Genomic DNA, 27,626 nt, shown 5'->3' with positions numbered 1-27,626 from the left:
CATACACACAGAGAGATGCGTCAAGCGCGGTTTGAGCCATGTTCGAACGGCAACCACAGCGCTGTCGTCGTTGGCTTTGGCTTGCCGTGCACCTTATTTTCGTTTTGTTTTTCATTTTTGCTTTTGTTGTTTTTGTTTTTGTTTTGTTTTGTTTTGCTTTTTGTTTTGGGGACAAGCTATAAACCGTGGCAAGATCGTCGTTGCGTTCAGTTGGTAAAAGTGAAGCGTTGCGTGCGGTTGTCTCTCTCCACACTCTAATAAAACAATTACAAGTACATCAGACATATTTCAGTTTCGTTCAACTGGCAAGCGCCGCTGATTCGTTTGTGTTGCTAGCATCGTAAATATATATAGTGTATATATATACACGCTCACAAGGTGATTATCTGCGCATATCCTGGCAGGACAATGCTATGAAAAACCGTTTATATGTGAATCGCTTTGATTTTGTGTGGTGGATTTTTATGTGCGAATTTTTGGTTAAATTAGTTGATACCAAATGAGTTCAGAGATAAGAAAACGTTTGCATTTTGGTGTGTAACTGAAATTGATCAGAAATTGGTCATATAGAATAAATAGATTTTATTTAATATTCATGAAATGTTAATTTTATCTGAGTGAAGATCAAGCTTTTATTCAATGATTAATTCAATGAGAACTTTTAAGTTTACATTTACAAAAACTAGTTAATATATTAATATGGTAGAAAAGTTCGAATTTGGATTAGAATTTAATTTATTACTGAAAATATGAGACTGAGCTGGATTTTATTCAAAAAAGTGTTAGGTATTTACAATTTATTAGCATCTTTCATATACATAGGATTCTAGTCTTATGATATAAAAAGAACTAGACGAATAGAAAATGGAACATAAAATAATTATTATATACTCAAAAGGCAAATCAAGTGACTCTTTATGAAAAATCATAAATAGAAACGATTATGATTTTTTATATATATACATAAATACCATACAAAATATAATAAATTATATATTTTATATCATACTTATAGCTTATACCAATAATAATTTGGGAATGAGAAGTAAGATCAAATAAATATAATAGAAGAGCAAATATGTTTATCAATTCAAATCCAAATATATAAAAGAGAAAACGAAATAATATTTACTAATAAATAATAATATTTATAATATAATAATTTATATTTATTATTATTTATTTTTAATATGAATTTTTGCTCTCCCTTCCTTTTGTCGAATTTTGTTGGAATTCCTTTTGCTTCACACATCCTTTAACCTAAACTAAGAAACATTTTAACTTTCATTCTTAAGCCCTTCTCGATGTGTTATTTTACCGCTGCAAGATAAATCGAGCGTTGCACTTATTTAGATACGTGGGGCTCCATATTTACTGAGCTCTTTATCTGACAGCAATTAACCTGCCCTAGTTTGGCTTAAAACGCTGCTGCTGCTCGAGAACGGCCCACACCCATACACACACGCAGACACGTGCAGCCCCTATGCATAAGTGTGTGTGTGTGAGTTGCTACCAAATTACATGCATTGAAGCAGAAGATTGCGCAATATGTTTTGTATTTGGCCGCCTCGGTGCAAATGAGCGGAAAATCTAATTTTCCAGTCTCATGCAAATTTTGTTTTATTTTCGTTTTTTTTTTTCTTCGTTTTATTAGTATTTGCAATATGCGAAAATGTCAAGCTGCGGTCATGGGAGCTAACTGCTGCTGGCTTCTGACTGCTGGCGACTGCTACTGCAGCTTGGAGGTCGTTAAACATAAAACATAAAATAAATTCACGATGCTTTATGGCGTTCAGGCGAAAAACAGATAACAGTTCAAAACTCACTCACGGCAAATACCCACAAAAATATATATACTTAACATTCTTTTGCTGTTGCTGGTGTTGTATTGCAAATTGCACAGCTGATGAGCAAGTTTTGGGCATCGTGACCATATAATGCAGCCAATCTCAAAAGAAGACAACGAAATTCCAGTGAAGAAATCGCAAGTCACGTCGCCAACGACTCGTAACAGCCAACTGCAATTTCAAGGCTGCTGCCGAATTGACAACAAATAATTTATTTTTGATACAGCCGCGAAAGTCGCTGCCAAACAATTGCAATTGATCTGCACAAACACACACACACACACACACGTAAACAGAGAGACAGACGCCCAGAGGAAAGTTGCCCAAAGTCAGCTCGGGAAGTGTGACAAATGTGCTATAGCCCTGTGCAGAGATGCTGACAAATTGCATTTAACGATTCGGCTTCAATTTGAAGTGCAAAAGGCAGCCACGATCATTAACTGCCGCCAGTCATCGTGCTGCGCAGCCACGCTTCAAAGTACCTTTCTCTAGGCCTGGCTCAGACAGTTGCTCCCACAAAAAAGAAAAACATTTATTCAATTCATTAGCGTTGCGTCAAAGATCTGTCGTGGGCTGCTCAAAAAGATTTGCGTCCAGAAGCGTCTTCAGCTCATTGCTTTTTAGAGATGTAGACAGTTTTTTATTTATTTTCATTTCTATGTCATGACCAAAAACTGAAAATATTTTCACTATCATTTCGTGGCATTGTTATTGTTATTTATTTAGTTTTTTTTTTTTTTTTTTTTTTTTTTGCCAATTGCAAACCTGAAGCTGTGCTCGCTGAGCAGTAAAAGTAACGCACCTTGCTTAACCAACCTGACAGCTCCTTTGCTGGCTGTTGTCTGTTGGCCATTTCATCTGCCCCACTGTCCCACACTGCTGTAGCGCTGTAACGCTGTCCAGCTGTCTGTCTTGTCTGGGACGATCACAAACTTGCTCAGTTGCGAGCAACTGGCAACTGGCTGACTTTCTTCCACAGTCTGTCCAGTTTTTCTACATATTATTTGCGCGACTTTGTTTACCAGAAAGCCTCTCACACCCCTACCACATATCTCTTCTCGCATACTTCGCACCTGGTACCTGGTACCTGTCCAGTTGAGGCAATTAAAAGCCTCAGCCAGCGCATCCGCATGCAACTTTCTTAACAGTTTACGGCGCATCCTGCTTGGCGCATAGCCCTTTCAGACTCAACAGCACTGAGGCATTCTAGTTCACAGCATTTGACCCAGCATTTGACCCACCGGCACCGTCGTCGTCCTCATCTTATGACAAATATTGCAACATAACAAAAATACGTTCTCTTTACATGCTTCTAATTGACGTGAACCACAACAACAACAGCAACAACAGCAGCTAGCAAACATACTTAACAAGATACACAAAGGCTTGGAGCAGACCTACTTTAAGCCAAGAGACGCCCCAACTGGTTGTTGACAGTTACTATACTTAGTTGTGCTAGTTGTTGCTGTTGTTGCTGTTGTTTTCCAGCTGTCAGTGGTTTGTGGTTAGCAAATCCGTCTTCTTTAATTGTTGTCATCGGTGCATCATGCTCAAAACTACAAAAAACTTGTCTCACCTCTACTTCTGTGTTCTACATACGAGCACGATACTAACCAAACAAACGCATAGACCCACTCTACCTGATAGTCAACAGATTTCTCTCCCAGCTCAAATGAGATGAACGATCTGATTTAACATTGATTTCTAATTAATAAAACAGCTTTCATTGCACTGATGCAGCAGCCAATGATAGATCTTAGGCAATAGATTTGTAATTTTTTAGTTACAGATTTTTTGACAAAATGTATTATTTAATTTATTTATTTTTTAGAATTTTTTCTAATATTTTTTCTTATAATTTTCATTATTTTCATTTATATTATTTTTGTATTTTTATTATTTTATTTTTAATTTTCATTACTTTCTGCAATTTTGAATATATGTATTTTATATTCTAAACATTATTTTTGTATATTTTATATATTTAAAAATAAGTAAAAATATGAATCCAGTTTTGTTAGCTTAAATATTTTAAATTTTGGGCAAATATGAGATGACTGGCAGATGATGTCTATGACTGATTGATTGAGTGATTGAGTGATCAGTTGGCTCATTGACTGATTGGCAGACTGATTGACTGTTTTGTGAACAATGCGCAGGTTTCTGATAAATGGGGCTACGCCAAAGATCACCTGGCACTTAATCAAAAATTGCTGTCAAATTTCGTTCGTCAAAATTGTGAATGATTGCAAGCTTAAGTTTCACTGATTCCATTGAAAATAAATATATGTATGCGTTTTCCAAATTACTCAACATAACTAAGACACCTAGTGGCAAAATCAGACCAGCTATCAATTAAGAAGTAAAATTAGTAATATATTTATATAAATGTAAATAAATATTTTCTTCTTCTTATGAAGAATATAATTATATACATTTTAAAAATATATATACACTTTTTAATATACAATGAAATTTATTTATAATTTTATAATCAAAAAAAAAAAAAAAAAAATTAAAAAATAACCATAGTCTTAACACTTCCTAATCAAATTTTCTCAACCATGAAAATAATTAATTATTTTTTTTTTTAAATATATCTAAAAACATAAATGAAATAAGATGTAAACATGGGCTTTAGATATGAGCTGCGAATTCAATTAATTGAAAATATTTGCAGTCGTCTCACACACTCAACTAAATTTGATTAGTCTTCGACAATTTGGCAGCCAAATTAGCCAACTGGTTCAATAAAATTTCGTAGCAATTTATAAAGCAGCCAATGAATGTTTAAGAAGTCGTGATGCACACATAAAAAATTGCATTCGATGCAATGCAAAAGAGGAAATACTTTAAATTACACAAGTGTGAAAACCAGTTGCAAAAAGTGCATAAGCTGAAGATTAATTGTCGCATAGATATAAATATATATATAAATATATGTATATATAGATGTACATATATGGTAGAGTTAGACTTGCTGTGAGGCAATGGCAGAGGGAATGCAGCTGCATGGACAGGCCAAATGTTATGGGAAGATGGCAAGATGGCAACGCATGGAATGGCATAACTTAACACATACACATACACACAAACACACGTTGAAAACACAGCACACATCGCATATTGGAATGTTGCACAGATGTTCACGTTAATAGTGAAAAATTAAAAAAATATTAAGCATTCAATTTGTTGTCTCTCAATTTATTTGGCAATTGAGCACGTTTTGAAGGTTGATTTGCCATTTATTTGAGCTGAAGCAGCTCCACGCTTATTATTAGTCACATTTAAAACCTAGGTGGGCGATCACATATGAAATGCCTTTCTCCAAAAAAAAAAAAAACAAAAACGAAGAATGATCCACGCAATTAACAAGTGCCTGAAAAATAACCAAACGCAACAGACGAAATACAAATTGAAATATTCAATCATTGCATAACAATTTATAAGCGTTTACAAATTTCAACAACAATTCCAATTGGCCTCTTCAAACAGCCAAAAAAAAAAAAAAAAAAAAAAAAAAAAGAAGAGACAGCTCTCAATTGTATTCGAATTTGGTTTTGGATTTTTAACTCTTTTTTTTGTACTTTTCATTGTTTTTCGTCTTACCCACGACAATTAGCCCAGCCAAGACGTGTGCAATGCACATAGGAAGCGCAAATGAGGCAACGGAAATTTGAATTACAAAATTTACAAGCCGTGAAAATGTTGAAAAAAATAAATATATATATATATATATTGAAAGAAAAAAGTTGAAGACAATTGTGCGTGGCACAAAATGTAAAAAGCAAAAAATACTACGAAAAAATCAAAACTAAACAAAACGAAACGAAACCAAAGTCGTTAGCTCTGTTATCAGACGGAAGAGTCAAGTTGGACAGCTGAATATTCAGCCAACTGTGTGTTATATATGGCCCAACAGCTACAGCAATAACAACAACAGCAACAACAACTACAGCAATGCAACTTTCTCCATTAAAGCCAAGAAAAAATAAAGTCTTACTTGGTATGCAAACCCAGACGATGTCAGAGCTAGAAAACTGTCGGGCATGGCATGTGCCCCGCCTGAGAGTGTTGGCACTCTGCCTAGTTCTCTCGTTGTTTAGTGTAAGAGCTCTGCTGTTGTGTGTTATATTAGGCCAGGTCAGTTTTTTTTTGAGTGGAATTGGGCGAAGGTTAAGAGCTTCTGCGGGAACGGACTGTAGTTTGTTAAAAATGAGTTGGCCAGAGACCAGACTTGAATGTTTGTAGAAGAGTGGGACTTGAACAGTATTTCTTTTAATTGTCTTTTATATATATGTATAATAAAACAGTTCAGCAATGAGCTGTGAAATTGCCTATTTCTTTTGTTATGCATTTAGCTTGCAGTAACTCTAAAACAGATGAGCTAAAGATACTCCTGTCTCAACTATGTAATATTCAAGTTCGAGCTGGAATTTCACAGTCTACCATCAATGTAAACTCAAGGTCAATTTATATAGCTCCTACCTATTAGCATAGCTTTAACATGGCTCATACACCTCTTTTCCAATTTATTTGCCTAACAAATGTTTAAAAAACTGCTTAAGCCGGATCTAATTGTAATAAACATATTTATATAAGACCATTGACTCATGCAAGTGTGATGAGTCTTAAAGGTGGCGCAGCTGTCATCAATAGACCATAAAATTTGCATACAATTTTGCCTGGCTAAAGCCATAACTTATAATAGATAAAAGCATAAAACAATCAACTAATTTGCATGCACAGTTATTAAACAAATCGACAGAGGATCATCTGTTGTTGCCAAGCAGAATTTTTGCGATTGATTATAGAATTCTTTTGATTACGAAATAGGGCTGACTGCACTGCAAGGCCGTTACAAATTGGAATGGAAAAAACTACTCAATTAGGCGAATTGAACAAATTGAACAATTGTCAGCGACAAATTCCATATAGAAAGCCAAACAAAACACACAGTCAAAATCGCTCAAAATCGGTTCGATTCCTATTGAGTGTATTGGTCTGGTATTTCCAATCACTGATTTCGCATAAAAAGATGTCGACTCATCCAAGCGGAAATGGAAATGGGTTGGGCACCATTTTGGGCGTTGGGTCACTCGGCAAATACTCAGAAAAGTACATGAAAATGGAAACCTGAAAATAAAATCTAAATCTAAACTGAAAACAGTTTCAATTCGCGCCTAATCGAAATAACTTTGTTTGCGCTTGCAGCTTTACTTCTCCCGTCGATTAACAGCCGAGCCAAGCCTACTGCGAAATGTTTGTGCTGCGCACGTTGCTGCTGGTGGCAGTGAGCGCCACTGTGGCGCTGGCTCAGCGTCGTCTGGCGCTGCCCGATCCGCGCAGTTGCGCCAATCGTGTGCGACATGCCACCTACCGCGATGCCCGAGGCGTCTCGCACTCATACTTCTTCAGCTGGGAGCATGCGCCGACGCGCAGCCTGGAGGTGGACTGGTTGGATGCGCGCAACATTTGCCGGCGGCACTGCATGGACGCCGTTTCACTCGAGACGCCCCAGGAGAATGACTTTGTGAAGCAGCGCATTGCGCGCGGCAATGTACGCTACATCTGGACCTCGGGCAGAAAGTGCAACTTCGCTGGGTGCGACAGGCCCGACCTGCAGCCGCCCAATGAGAACGGCTGGTTCTGGTCAGGCTCGGGCGCCAAGATTGGCCCCACCTCGCAGCGCAACACCGGCGACTGGTCGTCAACGGGTGGCTACAACCAGCCACAGCCGGACAATCGTGAGGCGGCCCAGGGCAACGATGAGAGCTGCCTGTCCATTCTGAACAACTTCTACAACGATGGCATCAAGTGGCACGATGTCGCCTGCCATCACATCAAGCCCTTCGTCTGCGAGGACTCCGACGAGCTGCTCAACTTTGTGCGCTCCCGCAATCCCAATGTGCGTTTATAATTCTAAAATGTAAAACTTAAATTAAGCCTACAAGGAAACAAAACAAAAAGAGAAAACATATTTATGTAGCATTAAACGGAGCATTGATTGATTGATTGATACAATACTCTTCCAGCGCTTTTGGCCAATTCCGTTCTCATTTTTTTTTTTGAATAACATTTCCGTGTTGATTCGCGCATGAAAAACAAAATTGTTAAATAATTTTAAAAACAAATTGTTAATAAATATACCAATTGAAGCTGATAACAAAAAGTTCACTCGAGTTTTCATTAAAGAGAGTGGAGGAGATTTCTCATATAAATTATGAAGAGAATTTCAAATTTTCCATTTAATAATATTTAGCTAGCTGCATTTCAAATTAGCCGCCTACAAATAGCTATAAAAAGCGAAACTTTTGCAGTTGCTTGAGCATCTGACACATAGATGGCGCCACAATAGCGGCGATGCGTCTTGATGCTCCTATACGATTGGGACAAATGAAAATAAGCTTTCGGATTGTTTAGTGGCACTAGGATGCCATAGTTTTTAAATCGAACAGTTGACATGGGAGCTGCCAAATTGCCGAGCATTTGAATCACATCTATAGTTTCTTAACACTCATACAGTTTTACACATTAAAGTATAAATAATAAATTATTAGATTAGTTACTACCTACTGTCCATATTATAACTGACCACACCCATTTGAGGATACGTTTCGGACATAGTGATGCAGTCTAATAAAATGGATACAAAAAGCGAAACGAAACAGGACATACTTAGCAAGTCCAATCCAAATCACTATGAGTCCGATGGCGAAGGCGAATCGTCACTGAATCCTTACGCTCTGGAGTTTATACCTTCGTATCTGAAGTGTGGTAAGAACGATAATAGCAAGCGTTCGAGTGGGCAAAAGACAAAAACTGAGGCAACCTCAACCACCACGCTGGTGCAGCGTGAAGTAGTCGGCGATGCATCCTATTTGCAGGCCCAGAGGCAGCTGTTCGAGCTGCTCCACCAGATGGGCGACAAGTTCATGCCCCTCAAGGCGATCAACGTGAGCCTGGCAGCCGATGGGCAAGGCATCAATGTTCTGTTCAAGGCCGATATTTCCGGCGTCACCGGCAAGCAGATGCTCGACGAGAATCTCTGCCAGGATGCGGCCCTACATTTGGATGTGAGCGACTGCTCCCTAATACCACGAAGACTGCCCAATGTGCTGGCCGCCAATTTTATGGTGCGCATGGGCGATGTCCTTAACGATAAGATGGAATGGAACGAAGATTCCATGGGATCAGGCCGTCCTACAATTGCTTTACAGCCAATCGATGAGAAGTACTTGGATGTGAAGTCATCGATGAGTAGCAAACATTCGATCGAGAGCAAATTATCCGTGGAGAGCAAACGCAAGTCCAGCTCCAATGCCACTATCAGGGACACCAACGTCGTGCAACAGCTGGTGGGCAGTACAGCATCCAAGGAATCAATGTCCAAAAATCCGAAGCAGCAGCTGCCGGAACCAGTGCCAATCAATGGTACTCTTCTCACGTTTGATAAGCCATATATCGCCAGCAAGGCGCACATGAGTGCTCCATCTGAAAACTGGAAAAATATTAAGATGTCCAGTGCCAAGGCTGAGACACGTGCAAAAACCATGCATGCCAAGCAGGAGCCCAAGTTTGAGTACGTATTCCAATTATATATCAATTGAATCGGGCGCATATATAATATATATGCATATAAAATATCTAATTTCAGGAAAAAATCGAATAAAGGCATACATACACCTCGACAAAGTTTAGGGCAAATCATCAAAAAAGGTTTGACTAGTGGCCAGAAGTTCGTGCCGCGAAGCACGCATACATCCCTAATGCGCCAAACACAGGTGCAAAAGGTAATCGCCGTGAATGTGTACAAATTTCATAAATAGAATATATATTCTCACGATCATTTGCAGCGCTTGAGTCTCATGAAAGCGACCGACAATTAGAATCTGATTAAAATTAACTATATTGATGCAATATATGTATATATATGCAGATAATTACGGGAGACATATGGAACTAAGGGACCAGTAAATTAATTCTTTTAATTTTACAGAACAGTCTGACTTCAGATCAGGACTTATAATTCGTAAGCTAATGATTTGTCGTATGTAAAAGAAACATTATTTAATTACCCAACACTGGTTAAAGCCAAGCAAGTAAAAAAAAAATAAAAATAAAATTTCAAAAATTATTGCACATTTCTTTTGATGTTTAACAAATATTTTATTTAGTATTCGATTTCACTAGAAAATGCATGTAAATATATATTGTATATTCATGTTGTTTAAATACTTTGGTAAGTTCTGTTTATGCTTCTGGAACTTAGGTCTAGGTTTACATATATGTATATTATTTGTTCTGGTAGAGCTGCTTAACTAACGCATAGTATTGTAAAATAAATTTGAAATTTAATACATTGATTTATATTCAAGCTAAATATTTTGATTTTCAATTAATATAGATTATTTGTTTCACAGTTCTGCAGCTCTCAGTAGATTTAGTTAGGTCTGTTTACTATAATTTCATTATCAAACAATTTTTGAAATCGAAGACACAGCAGAGTTATACTAATAAAGGATATCCTTGAGTTTAATAAACAGGAAGTACGTTTAGGTATTTCAATATTTTCATTTTACTGCAGGCATGCATCACACTGGAAATAATTGTATATGATTGTAAAAAGAAACTATAAGTACAAATTATATATAAATAATAAACTAAAATCAATAAAACAAAATTTACAATCGTTAAAACATTCTTAGATGTATGTACAATATGTATTTACTTAAAATTTAATAACAATTAATCGAGTTTTATGAACTTCACAATTTTGTTTTCTCTTTCGAGTGTACTGGAGCTTGGTCAACTGGTCGAAAAATTAGTCACAATTTCGTTTGTCTGTGTGAGTGGATGTGTGCGTGTCGATATATATATATATATATATGTCGTTTATATATAAATATATGCGTATATTGTATATGTAGATCAATATTCTATATAGATGTTTGTGTGGGATATATATATGGTATTTGCTGGTTTGCATGGGCTTTAATAAACGGCAAAACCAAAACCTAAAACAGAAAGTAAAATTGAATTAAATGCATGAATTGGCTGACGATTCGATAGGGTTCAAGCAATTAGTACAGGTTAGGTTAGATGTTTGCTTGTTTCTTTTTTTGTTTTAGTAATTCAATTGTTTATGGTTAGTTTGCGTATATTTTTTTGCTTTTTCGTTTTTTTTTTTTTAGTAATGACTACCTGGACGTTAGTGGTATGGATGCGTGCGTTTAGCATTGTTAGATGAGACACAAACCAGGGGACAGGGCGCATTGCTAGGTTTACCTGCCACAACAACAACGATAACGACAACATCAAACATCAAAGGTCAAAGGTGAAAGATCAAACATCATTACAAAAGGAACACCCAACAGAGTTTAATGCTACAAATTACGCTTCTACGTTGCTTTGTTAAAACCGTTTTTAGTAGCTGTGCGTATAAGTGTGTATTGGTATTTGTATTGTTTGGTTTTTTGTTGGTATTTTGTTTTTTGTTTTTGAACTTAAGCTGTACTTGAGTTATGTGAGGCCCCACTGATCGCATTGAATAAAGCCATGCTATTGCGCTGGGCGGCTGCGTCGGCATCGTCGCTAAGCGGCTGGAATGACTCGTCTTGGAGTAACTCACTGAGCGCTTGACACAGCTTCTCATAGTTCTCCTTCAGTACATGGTGGTATTCCTTCTGATCGGCACTGATCATCCGCTCGTTCACGCAGAGCGCCTTGTGGCAGACGCCAATAAAGTCCCTGCAGTTCGAAAAGAATTTAACATTAATCAAGCATATTCTCAGTGTTCAGTAAACAGTTGGTCTCTACCGGAATACGTCCTTCAGATCCTCAACACGATCCAGCGAAAAGTTGTTGATCACCTTGGCGTCCAGAAAGGCGTGTGCATAGGCCAGGGGACCCGCATTCACAGTAACTGCCACGCTGCCCTGCAGGCGCAGCTGCAGCTTCTTAACATCGGCCGGCGGCAGAATGATCTCCTCCAGCTCTGAAACCTTTGATTGCATCTCATCTATGGCCACCTCAATGGGGCTCAGCTCGATGATCTCACGTGATTTGACGGGTATGCGCTTGAGCACATACGGAAACGAATATCGGGCTGCAGACATATACAGATACATATAATACATCACTCAATCACAACTGAATGCATAGCTTTAACCTACTCTTAATGACCGTCTTGCGCTTCCATTGCTCCTCCACGCTGCCGCGTGCTGCGCCAGATTTGGTGAAGGGCGTTTCATACATGAATGTGTCCACATCGTGATTCTGCTCGAACTCGTTCAGGCGCTGATCGAGCTCGTCTTTGGTGAAGAACGGTATGACATGGGTGACCTGTATGTAGGCTAGTTTGGGATCCAATTCGTCAACTTTTACCTGCAAGCGAACAGAACGTAACGATTCACATAAAAGGCAATAAGAGCCTGAGAGAAGCAACTGAAGTGGCTATGTGAAATTGAGGCATAGATGGCGCTAGTAAAAATGCTTAATGGCTTTCTAAGGTGAGCTTCGAAGCATAAACAATAGATGGAGCAACTTCTCGTGATAAAAACTTTATGAAAATATTTTAAATTGATAATGAATTATATTGTTTTTCTAACTTTTGGTCTATGCTAAACTATTTATATGTCTGCTTTAGCACCTATAACGCAATAGCAAAAACTATAAAAAAAAGGGTATTTTTCGAAAAATTTTCAAACGAGTATACATATGTCTATGTCGATCACAGTTGCTTGGAATATCTGAGGCATGGGCTTGCATATCACAGCAACATATGTGTTTCGGCTTACAACAGCTTTACAATATATTCAATCATTTCAAATGTATATCTCTAAAATACCCATGTTATAACTAAATAGCACCGTACAAATAGCAAATTGTTTGTATACCCACAGAGTGCACTAGTACCAAATTTCAATTATAGTTAACAATTTATCAGCCAATTAGTTAGCGGTTAACATGGACATTGGCAATGAGATGCACCAACAGTTCATCAAGGACTTCATCCAATCGCTGCAGGCGGGCAGCGAGGACAGTAACTGCTGCATAAAGAGCAACAGTCGAAGCCTGAGCGAATCATCGCTCAATCCCAACGCGGCTGAGTTTGTGCCATCCTACATGAAGAGCAGCGATGCTGAGGAGGAGGAGGCGGAACCCCAATATCAACGAGAGGAGACAAAGGCATCCGCCAGCTCGTCAACTACACTTGTAAACAATGCGCCGGTGGGCGATGGTCCGCACATGAGCAAGGACGAGACGCTGGCTCGCATTCAACGTCAGCTATTCAACTTGATGAACCAACTGGGTAACCCAAACATGCCACTGTTACAGATCCAGTTTAGTCTGGTCGCCAATGGTCAGGGCATCAATGTTCAATTCTTGGCCCCGGAGAGCAGCAAACGGCAGTTGCTCGACAAACAACTTTGCCAAACTGCCTCCCTTCGCCTGGAAGTGAACGAGAATGCATCACTATCGAATCGACCTGGATATAACTTAGCCAGACAGTTCCTGGACCGCATGGGCGATGCATTGAACGAGAAGAGCAAGGCAAAGGCGCCAGTCATGTGTCCCAAGTGCACGGCTCTTCCCAAAAAACGCAGCTTCACTGAGATGGAAATCGATCGGCAAATCGAGGATATCAAAGCATTTGAGAAGCTCATAAATGAAGAAGCCGGCACCCGCTATCAGGAGGCATTCAAGCAGCTGTGCCAGAAACTCGGACTCGAAACTCGCTACGGAGATGAACCGATGGAAATTGATCCCGTACCAGTCGCTATTCCACTGGCAATCAGCGAGATCAAGAGTGACCCCACAGATAGCACTGGGACACATTTTCACGAGGATGATCTGTCGAGCTACGAGTGGGATCCGTTCATGCCAGAGTTTACGACCATGAAGGTTTACAGGTACTCGACTCCCAATGGCGCTGACGCGCGTGCCAAGGACAACACGCAGCATCCGGCTGCGGGGCAGAAGTCGCTGAAAGCGGAACACGAGCAGAAAACGTCAGCCCCACCGAAAACCATTTGCCCAACTCCGAACAATGCGTCTACAGTCTATCCCAAACTGTACAAGGTCAACAACCATGTCAAATGGAGCAGTTCGCCAGGAGTTCGTAAGGCTACCACCCACAAGGACAAGGACAAAGACAAAGAGAGCAAGATTCAGCGATGGCGCTTCAGTTCACCAGCAGTCGTGACTTCCGGCAGTCGCACCTCAGCAGCAGCAGCAGCAGCAGCCGCAGCTGCAGCAGCAACAACAGCTACAACAGCAGCACATGCAATAACAACAGCAAGAGTTGCATCAGTAAAAACACCTGAGGCAACAGGATTGGCGGCCAAGAAGACAATCGAACGAGTGCATCAAAATGGCAATCGCATCAAACGCTCCTACCAATTCTCCGTCCAGCCCAAAACTGCCCAAAGCATCGTATCTAATGCGGCGAGCAAGACTACCGCGAATTGCAAGCTGGAGTCACGTCCACAGCTCGCCACGCCCAAGCAGCAGCCAGACCATGTCCATGTGTAAGTAGTCTACATTGGAGGGGAGAGACTGTCTCTGATTGGACTTCCTCTTCCAGTAGTAGTAATAAACTGAGCAAAGCAGCTACCTTGAGCCGCACAGGCGGCGTAGGACAGGCGCAGGGCACTAAGCACAGTACGGCAACAGCTCAACGAATTGTGGCACCACGCAGCACCCATGCCTCCCAGATGCGGCAGTCAGAGGTGAAGCGCGTAAGTTGGCCTTGACAATCGAAAAGAGAAATATTTTAAATCACATTCGCCCTAATTCCACCTCTTGCAGCGCCTAAATCTAATGCGGGGCGACACCGACACCGATGTCCAGTTCAACGAGTACCTGTTCAAATGAGCTAGTTCCCTGATTCGTTTTATGATTGTGTTGTTCATAACAGCATCTGTCCAATTGCATAACAGTCTACTTCTTCTTTTTAAATGAGTTGTCAATCAGCAGAAGCAGCTTGATTGTTATCGTATAGTTAGTTTGTTAGCCCGGTCGAAAAAATTCTACCTATATCCATGAATAACTATCTATATATAAATTTTATACTTAGCTGAGCTTAAGCTGCAAATTATATAAGATTGTTAAGCATTCAATATAGAGGCAGTGATTATGTTGTTATATATATATTTGTTTTAGCGAACATCACAATAAAAATTTTTATTCCTGTAAGCACAATAAGTGTGTGCAAATATTTTAAGCTGCTTTTCAATTTCACTTGCTCGTTATAAAATACTATATATTCTACTGATCAAATCATTCCTACCAAGTTATGGAGATCCTTATCATAAGAAACAAGTTGATTTTTTTTCGAACTTACCGGCGAGGAATCCATTATGAGCTTGACTACATCGGCGCCGAACTTTTCCTTATACTGCTTGGCTAAGCGTTCAGAAATTTCGCTAAGCGATGTTAGCTTTGGTTCCTTGTAGACGAACTCGATGGCATGATCCTCCTCGAAGTACATCTGAAAAATAAATAAATATATCAGCTCCAGGATGTTTGGATTGACAGATGATCAACTCACCATGCCATAGAAGACCACTCGATAAAAGCGGCCGAGCATGCGTTTGCCGGACCGATTCACCTCGACTATTTTATTGTAGGCCTGGGTGAGATGCTCATAGCTCTGGGCCAGCTCAATAAAGTTGCGTGCGCGCTCGTAGATGGGCAGGATGAGTTTGTAAAGTTCGCCGAGGCACTCGAAGCGCTCGGCACGATCTAGGAAGTCGGCGCATTGCTTTAGTTGTTCCAGCAGCATTTGTTCAGTGTACTGCGAGTCCTGGGCGCCGGCATCCAGCTTGAGGCCCTGCTCATCCAACGGAATGTTGCGTGATATCTTACCAAAGGCCGTCGAGGACCAGCTGAGGGTGCAGCCGCCGCGTAGTCGCAGATATTCGCACATTAGCGCCGCAATATGCAGATGACAGCAGGCGGCCTCCGAGAGATTGCCGTTCTGCTCGTGATTACGGGCCATGGTTACCAGCCAGGTGTGCCGCAGCTCTGGCGTCGAGGCATACGAGTTGGCCAGCGAGTACTGCAGCTCGAGCAGGCGTTCCGGGTCCATGTGATGCGCCTGCATCTGTGCCGTGGCCATCAGCACTGTGCGCACGCGTCGCGTCAGATCCTTGACCTCCAGGGGAAAGCCGGTGCCCTTCATGGCCTTGTCACTGTTGGCATAGCTGTTGATGATGGAAAGGCTCTCCTGGAAGCGCGCATTGTTCAGCCCAATCACATTGCCAATCATTTGCGACACCGAGATGATGACCTGCAGATGGACGCGGGTGAGCGCCTTGCGGCCGCTGAACTCAAAGTTGCTGCGCATCAGCAGATAGAGAACGGCGCAGGACTCCTGGCGTATGTGCACCAGCCGGCTGTCGCAGGCTTTCAGCAGCTCATAGACCATCTGGCCACAGAGCATTGCATTGCCCTTGAATAGGGCCATCGAATAGTTGTTGATGAAGGCGCGCAGCGCGGCAAACAGATGCTTGGACAGGCGCTCCGACTGGCCCAGCTGCAGGAAGCGCAGATAGACGCGTGCCAGCTTGGGCAGCACCAGACTGTCCGCCAGTAGCTGGCGGAATTGCAGCACGTAGAGACCGAGGCAGTCCAGTATGATCATGCCCACCTCCGTGGCCAGGTTTGATTCGTACAGCGCTTGCTGCGATCTAGCACACAAGTCCATGTCCTCGAGCAGATGCTCACGCGTCTGGGTGAGGGTGCCAGTGCTGGGCTCTGCGCTGCCGTTCTCCACCACAGGCGGCGTGCTGCGAGCGGGTAGAGTATTTGCTTTAGCCGGCCTCTGTACTCGAGCCTCGCTGGCCATCACAATGTTCTTCTTGCCCACGTAGCGGAATTGCAGCAGGCACAAGTCCAAAATGGACAGGAACTGCAATGTCTCCGTCTCGTTGCAGCTCTGCCACCAGGCGACCATTTGATCCTGTGACAAATGCTTCACAATAAACAGAAAACCGAGCAGCAAATCTTTGCTCTCCGCTGCACTGAACTTGTCGCAGCGTGCGAGAATCTGGGCATGGGTTACGCTCACGGATCGATTGTGACCGTTACGCATGGCCACGTCCATTTCGCCATTGGTGTAAGCGCCGATCGTTGTGGTGTCCTGTGAGTGCTAGGGCAAAGCAGATTTAATTATTTAATTTAAATAGACAATTGAATATATTTTCTAATTAGCTTACGCCTGAATCGGAGTTCGAGTTGAGCGACAAATTCGAGATGCCGTTGCCAATCGCCGAGCCCGCAATGGCGGCCAGATAGTTGTGGTCCTTGATGTGCATCGAGGTGCGACAGGGACTGGCAAGGTCAGCGTGGGGCGTGAGGCGATTCTTGGAACGTGGCGTGGAAGTTAGCGAGCCGAAGGTCGAGGAGTCTTTGCTGAATACATAGCTGCTGGAGCAACTGAGCCGTTTCGTATACGACGCCGAGTCTGCATAGACATGGCCGTTGGGCGTGCTGGCTCCCGACTCGGACAAATCATCGATGCGCTGCAGATTGTCCATGACAATTCCCAGCCAGGGCACATACAGCAGAGCAATGCGGCTCAGCTGGCCGCGTTGCTGGTAGCGCGCGTCCAACTCGTGCTTGGCCAGCAGATCCCTGAACACGGACAGCGCATGGCGTCGCACGTGGCCCACCTCGTTGAGGCTGCTCTTCAGCTCCTGCAGCAGCAGGCCGGATAGAAAATGCTGGCGGCAGAATTGTTCCGAGAGCGTGTAATGCTGCAGCAGTTCGGGTGGTCGATTCTTCGGATTCAGCACGAACGGCAGATTGAGCGGCACGTAGTGCTCGTGCTGGCAGATCTCCTGCAGGAAGTTGAACTTGTACTCGTGCAGCACGCGTGGATTGCCAGGCGCGAACTGTTCCATGTAGAAGCGAATCAGCTTGAACACAAAGCCGCGATCCATGTAACTGAGGCACTGGCGGACAAAGCGCGCCAGCGAACGATTCAGCAGCTGGGTCTCCTCGCCGAGATCGTCGTAGCGGGTTGTTATATATGGTATTAGCGCCTTGACCAGCTGCTCCACCCGATCCGCATACTCCTTGGGAAAGCGTTCGTTGCGAAGCATGCGAATGCGACCCGTGGCCAGCAGATGCTGCGCCATGCTCTTCACAATCAGATCGAAGAAGATCGACGAGTAGCGCATAAACTTGTTCACGATCAGAAAGTCCGTGTTGTTGGGATTGAGCAGGTAGGGCAGATGGCGGCACAGCTCGCCGTGCACGGTGCGCGATCGTGCTGTTTGCTGACTGTAGTAGGGCGCATGGAACACATACTTCACGTACGAAGCGAGCAGCTCCGTGCGCTTGGCCTCATCGCTGATCTGGTGTATGACGTTCGTTAGTAGACGTATCACATTAAGCCCGATCTCCTCGGACTGTGTGTGCACCAGCAGCGTGAACAACTCGTTGAGGAGCGTGGGCAGAAAGTTGATCAGGGAGCGCATGTCGATGGCGTGCGCCGCTTTGAGGATCTTGCAGGTCTCCGTCTCGGCGGGCAGGGCTCCTGTCTTGCCGCCCTCCAGCAGGCGTTCGCAGTGGGCAAAAAAGTTGTGCAAATGCTGATCGGATGTCAGCACCGTGGAGTCCAGACGCAGGCCAACGCTGAATAGCGCTCGCTGATTGTCGATCCACTGAATGTCCGGACCGCAGTTCTGCTGAGAAATTGAAAGGGTTTGTAGGCGGCCGTAGGGTGGGGTAGTAGTTACGGATGCAGTGCATGAAGAGAATGTGCGGAAAAGAAAATACAGAGAGCGGGTTTTTGGTTAGGCAAGCACGGAATGGATGTGGATCAAAAACACAAAACACGATGTATGAGTCAATGATCGATGCAAGCAGCGACGACAGCAACAACTTACCCCTTTACCCCAGCCCAGCGGCTGTATGGATAGATAGCCAACGGGCAACGTGGCTGCCACGGGCAGCAGCTGCTCCTCCAGACAGATGCGATTCTTCTGCAGCAGCGGCAACCAGGCATAGCCAATGGGCGTCTCAAATGCTGCGTGCGCATCGCGTTTCTTACTCAGATTACAGGAGACGTGATAGAACGAGAAGAGCAAATGATGCTCCGGAAAGAGGCCAAGCGGCAGACGCAGTTTGATCTCCTCATACCACGTGGGCGTCACATTGTGATGCAGCACCGGGCAGGCGATCTGCGAGACCAACAATTCCTGGCCAGGTCGGCCATAGATGCACTGTGAGCAAAGAGAAAATAATGAAATTAGTTAAAACTTTTAATTCAACATTGGAATTCCTACCGTTAGAGGTTTACTGTACTCGCCATCGCCATCTCTCAGCTCGACGACGACTGTGATGTTGCGAGCGCGTGAAAAGAGTTTTTGACTATCGAATTGAAGGCTCAGGGGATACACATAGAGATGGTTACAGAAACTGGTATAGGGATGCGCATCACGTTCGTTTTGGCCCTGAAACTCGGCGAGTTCCAGAGTGAGCGGCTGCTTGGCGGAGGCACTGAAGGTGGACAAGGGCGCCAGGGACTTGGTCAAGCCGCAGGGCGTCGTTTGATCCAGCAACTGCACCTGCAGGCGCATATAGCCCGGTATGACGTTCAGCTTGCTGAATTTCTCCGGCTTGCGGTAGTCGGCCAGCAGCTTTAGCAGCTCCTCATCGCGCAGCTTGGGCAGCTCCTGGCGATAGATGGTGCTGAACTCGCATATGCAATTGGAGTCCACGTCCAGCTCATGGCTGTAGGCCTTAAAGAGCGGCCGGGCGGCCCAGGCAAAAGGCTGGCGGTAGTGTCCGATGTGCTGGGCACAGCTCTTGGCCGTCTTGTGCACCTTTTGGCCAAGCTTTGGATCACGTGCGGCCTTCATATATGGCTCGGCCGCCTGGGCAATGCTGCACTGCAGCACCTTCTCAATGCGAAGCACTAGATAGATATCCGCATGCGGCGCGCTGACCGACAGCATGCACTGGCGCAGCTGATGGAATTGCTGGCGAGGACAGCGCAGCAGCTCGGATGAAACGCTGTCAAACAGCGAATGTGGAGCCTGGGAAGCATTGCGCTCATCGTTCTCCACACGCCTGGGGATGCCACAGTCCGCCACGGAGGCTGGCACTGGGGTGTTGGGCAGCATCTGGGCCGCACTGGGCTCATTTATGTTGAAGTAGAAGTTCTCACTGAGCTTACGTCCGGCCTTGGCGTCATATAGCGCCAAGCTGGTTATGTACGGCTCCACCTGGCACAGCTGTTCGCCCGCAGCACCATCCGCCATATCCACCGACTGACATTGCAGGCGAAAGCGCAGGCATTGACAGCTGAGTAGGACGCGTGTGCCAAAGTGATCGCGATACTGCTCCACATTATCGTTGCCCACGGCCTTGGCGGTGCTCTGGTAGCAGGCGAAGAGACGGCGACGTTGCTCCCGACGCGCCTGCGCTATGGAGTGATCCGTCTCGCGTCCATACTTCATCAGCTGCGGATGCAGCGACTGATCCAGGCCCTTGAGTGTGCCAAAAGTGGCTGGTTCCGTGGCCGGCGGTTGCAGTTGTGGCGTGGGCGTGGCATTGGCATTGCCATTGGCAGGCTGGCGTTCTAGCGAGGCGTTGCGCTTCTCCTCCTGCGCCTTGTTCTGTGCCAGCACTGAGGACAGCTTGGACAGCCAATCCTTAAAGTCCTGCTCGTTCTCGGCGGCCAAGGTGAACGATTTGTGACCAGTTGTCATGCGCAGCTCAAAGCAAAAGCGACCACGTTTAGGATTCTGTTCCGGAGAGAATCGCATTTAGAATAGGTTAGATTGGAGATAACATTTTCTGACTCACCTGCACCACTTCCGTGCAAAAGTCCATGACAATGGTGGCCTTGGCCTCGCACTGCTTCTCATCTTTGTGCAGCTCGAGTATGTAGGTGCCATCGATCTCCTGGCGCAGATAACAATAGCGGCGTTTGAACGACTTATTGCCGATGTTGGCAAACATGCGATCCGCGGCCGAGTCGGGCCCCTTCAATAGGAAACCTTGTTTGGTAATGCTGTCTGCCTGGGAGCGAGTCATCTGCTCATCGATGCGGTCCTGGTCAGCATCGATTTCGTATACCTCCTCCAGCAGCTCCTCGGCAGGTGAGGTGCTATCAGTAGGGACATCAAATATCAGTAAAGATGCTTGGCTGGAATACCCACACGCTTACCTGGGCAGATCGTTACAGTTACCGCCATATGCACTGTACTTGTAGTGGATGAGATGATTCTTGGCACGGTACGTGTAGAGCGCCTGGCGAGTGAAGCGCGTGCACTCGGCACGCGTGCCCAGAGCAGTTGAATCTGTCATATCCTCGCTGGCCGCTGGCTCCTCGTCCGCATACTCATCCACCTCCTCGGGCTGTGCCAAATTCGAGCGCAATGTGTTGGAGGACAAGGCCGAGTCATAGGATGACTCCTGCGAGGTCTTTCGACTGACCACCGACCCATTCGAGCACTGCGAACTCTTGCGCGACAATTGCCCATTGCCATTCGAAAGGCTGCCTGTGCTGCTGTGGCCATTGTGAAGGCTGCCATTTGACTGCAGGCTGCCCTGCCGGCTCACCTGGCCGTGCCCGTTGCTGCCCAGCACAATTGGCCCATGCAGTGGCGTAACAATAGCCTCATTGGCTGGCACAAATCGATCTGCGACAGATTTGGCAGTGGTGCGCTGCTTGCGCGGCATGACAATTTCCTGGAATACATGGGGAGAGCAATTATGTTTTAGTAATGAGGAAACTTTGTGAAGGCTAAAAATATATTTCAATTTACTATTGACTATCAGAAGTTATAACAGTTAATCTAATATTAAACAACTAAGAGGTTGCGCGACTAGAAGATACTCTGGACACGCGAAGAGGTGGAATTACAATATATTACAATATATTACTCTTCTTCATTAGTAGATCTGGAGAATCTCGTTTAAAAAGCGAAATAAATTGCTCGATTTTTATTGATATTATGAAATTGACCGGAGTTTTTAACTAGTAATAAAAAGCTTCTAAAGCGTGTTGTATACACGAGGGTACATTTAAAATTTCAAATCTCTAGCATTTTGGTTATACAAATCGGACAGACTGACTTGGCTATAAGGACAGCTTCGTTCATAGATGTGACTAAGAATATATATACTTTACTCAGGTCTGGCAACCAAAAATTTATATCCTGATTCACCATTGAGTTTATATTTATATATGCTAAATCTATTCAGACTATCAGTATCCACACATGTTTGTTTCTTACTGGAATTATTAGTTAATTTCAAGTAAAGTTATTCAAATATCTCAATTGGGATCTCCTTTCTGAATAAACTAATCCTTAGATCCAGCTTTTCGTTTAGCTCCAACTAAGCACTAGATGCATATTTATCGCTAATGTACATCTCAAACGTACGCATCATTGATTTATGACGCCGCATTTCATTCCGGGCCGATCCGAAAGTAAAAGTTTTGTGCATACCCAGTGAAATGAATAAATTATTCGTTCAGGCTTTTAGGCTTTTGCCACGCAACTCACCGAGACATCGTCCGCTGGATAGATAAGCAGCTCGCGCTGCGGATCGTTTTGTATGAGTGTTTTATTTTTGGCTATAAAGGCTTCAAAGTCGATTGGCTCCACGACGAGCGGTTTGTTCTGCAATGAGATAGAGAGTGAGAGAGATATAGAGAGGGTGATAGAGAGATGATATTTTGGTTAGATTCTTGTTTTCTTGCTAATTTATGTGTGCCACTTGTAAAAGCACAGCGCATCTATAAATACGTATTGCTCCCCCAATAACTAAATACTTAGGGCTATGCTGACTCCCATTTTCGAATTCATGCAACTCGCGCCCGAAAGAATTTATTGAATTTAAGCACGCAATAAATTTATGGCCATTTGCCTATAGCCACCCGATGCCGCCCCACGAACTGCTCGGACCTTGACCGCATTACATAGCGGATGTCGACGTCTCTGTTTGATTTTGATATTTTGTTGTTGTGTCTGGCAGAGGTTGCTGCTGCGGCTACGGCTGCAGCTTGTAATGATATGTTCCATGCCATCTACACGTTGGCGTGGGCCGAGCCATTGGCATAAACAAATCGATTTTGTTTAGATATTCGGCAATCGGCATTCGACATTCGACATTTTGCAACGGCCCGCAGCCAATTTGAGAGATCTCATTTTGCGCATTCGAGTTTCAGAATTGGCCACGATGACACTATGGAGGTGCGCCGGCAAATTCAGTCTGACAAGTGGGTAGCAGGTGATATTGAGCGGCCCAACCCTTTGTGACATGACGCCAGCTCGAAAAGGTTAAAGTGTCATTTCCGGTGTCGCTTACAGCTTGACGCGAATCCCCAGCCTGGGCTTGGCTCTGGCTTCAGTTAATGGCGAAATGGGAGCATCGTGTGATGCCTTCAGAAAAAAAAAAATGTGACAAGCAAAGGTGTCGGCCAGTTAAACAGGTCAAATATAGGTATTTGTAGGTATATAAAAGCATTAGCTAATAACGATTGTCTGAGGTCAGCAAAGCGTTTGCTAAAACCAGAGAAAGTAAAGTAACTCATAAAATCATTCTGTGCGAGACTCGTAGAGAGTGAAAGAGATTTGAGTAAAGTCTTTAAAGACCAACATAAATTATGATCCGCGATTCCATTGACGTCTACAATATTTTAATACATTCACACCTTCACAAACATAATGAAAAGTCAATTAACAATTTGATGAATTTAGTCATTTATAGCCCAATTATAATATCCTTAAGATGAATAATTAATACAAATTTGCCATAAGTGAACCTGAATTAAATTGTTAAATCATACAAATGTTACGAAAATAGCAGAATTTGTATATCATTTTGTGTTATTCATAAGATTATATATTTCTGCAGCGGTTGCCAAAAAAAGACATAATCGAAAATTCAGTGAAATCTTGAAAATAAATTTATATAATTAATGCAAAGAGCGAACGAAAGGGAAGATAAACAGAAGCCATAAAACAGCTTAAGAAAAAGTTAGCATAAATCTTAAGAATTTGCATATGTCAAAAAAAAGTAAAGGTAAATTTTCGATTTGGATCTCGATTTCCATTTGAGCAACTCTGCCAGCTATACGCTTCCCATAAAGTCACGTCCATAGCTCGTTTCTTATAGCCACTGCAGCCTGTAGCCTCTACCCTGAGGCGTTCATGTGAGGAGCTAAATGTCAATGCACTTGTCGCCTGTTCGCGGTGATTGCCTGTCACATGTGAAAAGCATTTCATTTTATAGGCCCAAGTCGTGCTCTCCCTCTCCCTCTCTCTCTTACTCTCTTTCACGCCCCCCTATCTTTTGATTTTCACTCACGCACATACATGCAAATTGCCTGCCTCCACGTCGTCACTTGCGCAATTATAACCCCCACTCAAAAAGTCTGAGCCGGGAGCGACGACAAGTGCATCGGGCATTACGCAAAGCAATTACCAAATCAATTGGGCAGCCAAACTACAGCATATAACGGCTTTATATGGTATATACCCAGTAAAAAGACGCAATTGGGTAGGCATGGAATGTATCAAGGGAACAGTGGGTATGGGCTAGCATACTAAGTAGATAAGCTAGATAATCTAGAGAATATTAGGTAAATTATGATTTGACTGAGTATACATCATTTTGTTAAGCAAATAAAAGAAAGTCTTGGGAATATTAGGCATATCATTAGATTCATCATTTTGAAATGCTATTTTTGAAAAAAATTATCGATTTAATGAATTAAATAACTTTAATTAAGTTTACCCAAGAATTAATATTTGTATTTCAAATATATTCATTTCATTCATTTTGTAATTTTTTCAACTTCAAGCTACTCTGCTCCATTTTAGGTTCTCCAAGCAGCAAAAAAAACAATAATGCATCAATTCCTTGCTGTGCCCATGCCATAACTCTCGTAATGCCACCAAAAAATAATGTTGAAAATGCAACAGAATCATCTTTAATGAAAACAAACTTCCCTCGACATACAACATACTTAGTTGCTCTCTTCCTTCATCAATTGGCTATAAGAAAATAGTTCTCAAAGTTTTTTTTTTTACCGAGCTTCATCATTAGCATTTAACAGGTTGGCAACGTGTTTTTTAGAGCTAGTTACGCATACGTCGGAGACCTTCAAGCGGAGCATGGAAAAATGCCATGGGCGTTACTGAAATGCCAACATCCAACATTTAACATGCCAGCAAACTTGTTCATATCAGTCAATATGGGCGCAATCTTTCGCTGGATCTGAATACACAGTCTTACACGCAAATTTGTTATAAAAAAAGAAATAAAAGCTGATAGGGAACGAAACCGCAGCGGCTAACCACAAGAGCAACAGCCATTGGTCCAGCTGCCTGGCAAGGCGTGAAACCTGAGCATCATCATCATCATCATCACCGGCATCAGCTGCATCTTGATCATCGTCATCAGACAGCAAACGCTATCATCAGACGCTGGATTGGGTTGGAGGCGCCACCACGAAACGTGATGATTTCTATGCCTGGCCATGCGATTGCAGTGGTGCAGTGGTGCAGCCAAGTGGCATGCGGCTACTTGTCGCTGGTTATGGTTAATGTTCGATGGCTACGGCTATGGTAATGGCAATGACCGAGCCGAGAGGGGCGTTCGTTGATTTCGATATGGCAGTAGCAGCATGTAGACATCGCCTTGCCAGCCAGACCAGCTCAGGCCTGCGGAGCCCAGGCCATGTCAATGTCTATGAGTGCAGCCCCACAATGTCGCCAAAGCAGAGCAATCACTCCCCTATGGCTGGGTCGCTTTCCCCCCTTTTAGCCCACCAATCGCCAATCAATTTAAATTGCAACAATGCAGCCGCCTTTTCATATAAAAAGATCTTGAGCCGCTTAAATGAGCGATACAATAGAGCGGCACAAATAGTCGGGGGAAAATTGCATTTTTTGTTGTTTTTGTTTCGCTTTGAAGTGAATTGGAAACCATTGAAGTGGTCTGCCTTTAGGCATCGCTTCAAAACTGATTTGCATTATGGGCCTATGGAAAAGTTTTGACTAATTTTAGTTTTGCTGCGTGGGGCGAACTTTTGACCCACACTCAAAACAAATCAAATGTTCTTTGATAAATACACCAGTTCGCATATAACGCAATATTTAAGAGCATGTGCCACTATAAACTATATCTAAAACAAAAAAAACTGTTTTTATAACAAAAAAAAAAAAAAAAAAAATTATAATGGGCTTAAGTGATCCACTATGGAATAAAAGTGTTTTGCCATTTTCAAGAGATTTTTTATGGTTTTAATGGAACTTTCTGAAAGTAAAATGTATACATATATTCATATGCATGTAAGAGAGATATATCTGCATGTATATTATAGATATATACTATGGGCGAATGAACAAAAAACATTTGATATATAGAATAAAATAAAGCAAATGTACATGTCAAATATTTATATATACATATATATATGTTAGAATTTATATATCTCTTATAGTAAATATATATTTTTTGTTTATATAATTAGTATACTATAATTTTTAGCGCTACCATCATGAAAACTAAAATGTAATGAAGAAAATCCATATGTATATAAATAACAATTTTACTTTACTTTTCATTTTCTAAACGTATTTAAAAATAAATCCCAATTTAAAATGCTAAATTGGTGTTTTGCTTCAGTTTTATAATTATCTACTTTGCATTAAGCACTTGACCTATATTCAATTCAATAAATATTTGTTACATTTAAATGATTTTATTGTCATTTCTTGAGAACTTATTTGCATATTCACAACAGCTTCAATTTTTGTTCTGAAAAAAAAAAAATATATATATATTCTAATTTTTGCGTCAAGTTATATGAATTGCAATTTAAAGAATTTTGAAGGCCATTGGAATTGCTGGAATTGATATAACCATATTGTGCCAGCTTTATCAACAAAGCTCAAAACATGATTCAGCTCTGTAAGCTGATAATAAATATAATGTAATACATAAAGTTTGTTTTTGCACAATTCAAGTATGAAAACATTGAATATAAACACTATAACTTGAGGGACTTTTAATAGTTATCCGTCCTATACTACATACTCTTAGTTTAGACAAACAGTTCGCATATATATTTTTTATCTAAGTATGTCCGCCACATCCGCTGGATGGACTGTCGACCCTAGAGGCACACGCCTTGTCCTCACTTCTATTTTTAGCCGTTTCATATTACAAATACATACAGTTATTTACATAAATAATAAAAAAGAGGGAGAAGGGCCACCAGACTGAGCTGAGAATTTGCATGAATTTCGCTGATAAAAAGAAATACTTTGCATTGCAATGTCATCATACAATGCACTGGGTTATGCTTATGTTTGTTTGCGTGGATACTCCGAGACTTTTTTATTTATTATAAAATTTCATTTTTGAGCTGCGTCTGTCACTGCGCCCGGTTTCCCAAGTGACGCAGCGGAAAAGGCCGCAAAAGGCGCGACAGTTTCGGTTTTGGTCATCATCAGGGTAGGCTTGGGTGCAACGAACCCGTCAAAAAAATTGTTTATACACGAACACGTTAACTGGACTTGAACATTGGCGTTAATTCAATTTGTGACGTCTAGTCAGCGAATATTGAGCTGGAATTCGAGCAAATGTAAAGCATGTGAAAACTGTAATTACAGATGGGAGTTCTATCATGCTAGAATCAGATTACTCTATATATACTGTATAGTAATTTGATTTAGAAGTTAATTTGATTCAGTGCATTAATACAAATCCTTAAGATTTAATAATGCTAGCTTAAAT

General features: G+C 42.5%; 3 protein-coding genes across 18 annotated transcripts in view; 2 read left to right on the top strand and 1 right to left on the bottom strand.

The window, feature by feature from the left end:
- The first annotated feature begins 97 nt into the window (after positions 1–97).
- On the top strand, positions 98–8,013 carry LOC6577225. The gene is made up of 2 exons (XM_002003158.4): positions 98–378; positions 7,062–8,013. Exon 2 carries the CDS (start codon positions 7,108–7,110, stop codon positions 7,765–7,767), a length of 660 nt encoding a protein of 219 aa, XP_002003194.1. The 5' UTR covers positions 98–378; positions 7,062–7,107; the 3' UTR covers positions 7,768–8,013.
- Positions 8,014–8,302: 289 nt separating this feature from the next.
- LOC6577222 lies at positions 8,303–15,047 on the top strand. Of its 4 annotated transcripts, XM_015165560.3 has the most exons (5): positions 8,303–8,721; positions 10,594–10,603; positions 13,107–14,380; positions 14,437–14,590; positions 14,661–15,047. In XM_015165560.3, exons 1-5 carry the CDS (start codon positions 8,477–8,479, stop codon positions 14,724–14,726), a joined length of 1,749 nt encoding a protein of 582 aa, XP_015021046.1. In that variant the 5' UTR covers positions 8,303–8,476; the 3' UTR covers positions 14,727–15,047. The 4 variants fall into 4 exon arrangements, with proteins under 4 accessions (XP_015021046.1, XP_015021044.1, XP_015021045.1 ...); XM_015165558.3 differs by lacking the exons at positions 10,594–10,603; positions 13,107–14,380; positions 14,437–14,590; positions 14,661–15,047 and adding exons at positions 9,505–9,640; positions 9,704–9,984 and having other exon boundaries at positions 8,308–9,429; XM_015165559.3 differs by lacking the exons at positions 8,303–8,721; positions 10,594–10,603 and having other exon boundaries at positions 12,583–14,380; positions 14,440–14,590.
- Positions 10,072–27,626, bottom strand: part of LOC6577221 (dedicator of cytokinesis protein 9) — a 30,685-nt gene continuing 13,130 nt past the window's right edge. For 2 of the 13 annotated variants that reach the window (XM_015165553.3, XM_015165551.3), the window contains 12 exons: positions 22,382–22,498; positions 21,037–21,560; positions 20,673–20,976; positions 19,148–20,611; positions 18,749–19,084; positions 17,072–18,547; positions 15,403–17,004; positions 15,196–15,342; positions 12,023–12,233; positions 11,667–11,955; positions 11,365–11,597; positions 10,072–10,864 (listed from right to left, as the gene is read on the bottom strand). In XM_015165553.3, coding sequence (XP_015021039.1) covers positions 10,842–10,864; positions 11,365–11,597; positions 11,667–11,955; positions 12,023–12,233; positions 15,196–15,342; positions 15,403–17,004; positions 17,072–18,547; positions 18,749–19,084; positions 19,148–20,611; positions 20,673–20,976; positions 21,037–21,560; positions 22,382–22,498 — 6,726 coding nt within the window. In that variant the 3' untranslated portion in view covers positions 10,072–10,841. Of the gene's footprint in view, positions 11,598–11,666; positions 11,956–12,022; positions 12,234–15,195; positions 15,343–15,402; positions 17,005–17,071; positions 18,548–18,748; positions 19,085–19,147; positions 20,612–20,672; positions 20,977–21,036; positions 21,561–22,381; positions 22,499–27,626 lie in introns of all 13 variants that reach the window. The other 11 variants (XM_032729431.2, XM_032729432.2, XM_015165552.3 and 8 more) reach the window with 8 other exon arrangements.

This window comes from Drosophila mojavensis, unplaced genomic scaffold (genome assembly GCF_018153725.1).
Source record: "Drosophila mojavensis isolate 15081-1352.22 unplaced genomic scaffold, ASM1815372v1 contig_36, whole genome shotgun sequence".
NCBI lineage: Eukaryota > Metazoa > Arthropoda > Insecta > Diptera > Drosophilidae > Drosophila > Drosophila mojavensis.
The sequence above is the reverse complement of the archived record's forward strand: the minus strand, read 5'-3'. Positions and strand labels throughout refer to the sequence as shown.

Coding starts and splice junctions, on each gene's coding strand:
- LOC6577225 (XM_002003158.4), top strand. CDS start 7,108: ATGTTTGTGCTGCGCACGTTGCTGCTGGTGGCAGTGAGCGCCACTGTG.
- LOC6577222 (XM_002003155.4), top strand. CDS start 12,816: ATGGACATTGGCAATGAGATGCACCAACAGTTCATCAAGGACTTCATC. Junction 14,381..14,436: donor CAGCCAGACCATGTCCATGT/GTAAGTAGTCTA, acceptor TTCCTCTTCCAG/TAGTAGTAATAAACTGAGCA. Junction 14,591..14,660: donor GGCAGTCAGAGGTGAAGCGC/GTAAGTTGGCCT, acceptor CACCTCTTGCAG/CGCCTAAATCTAATGCGGGG.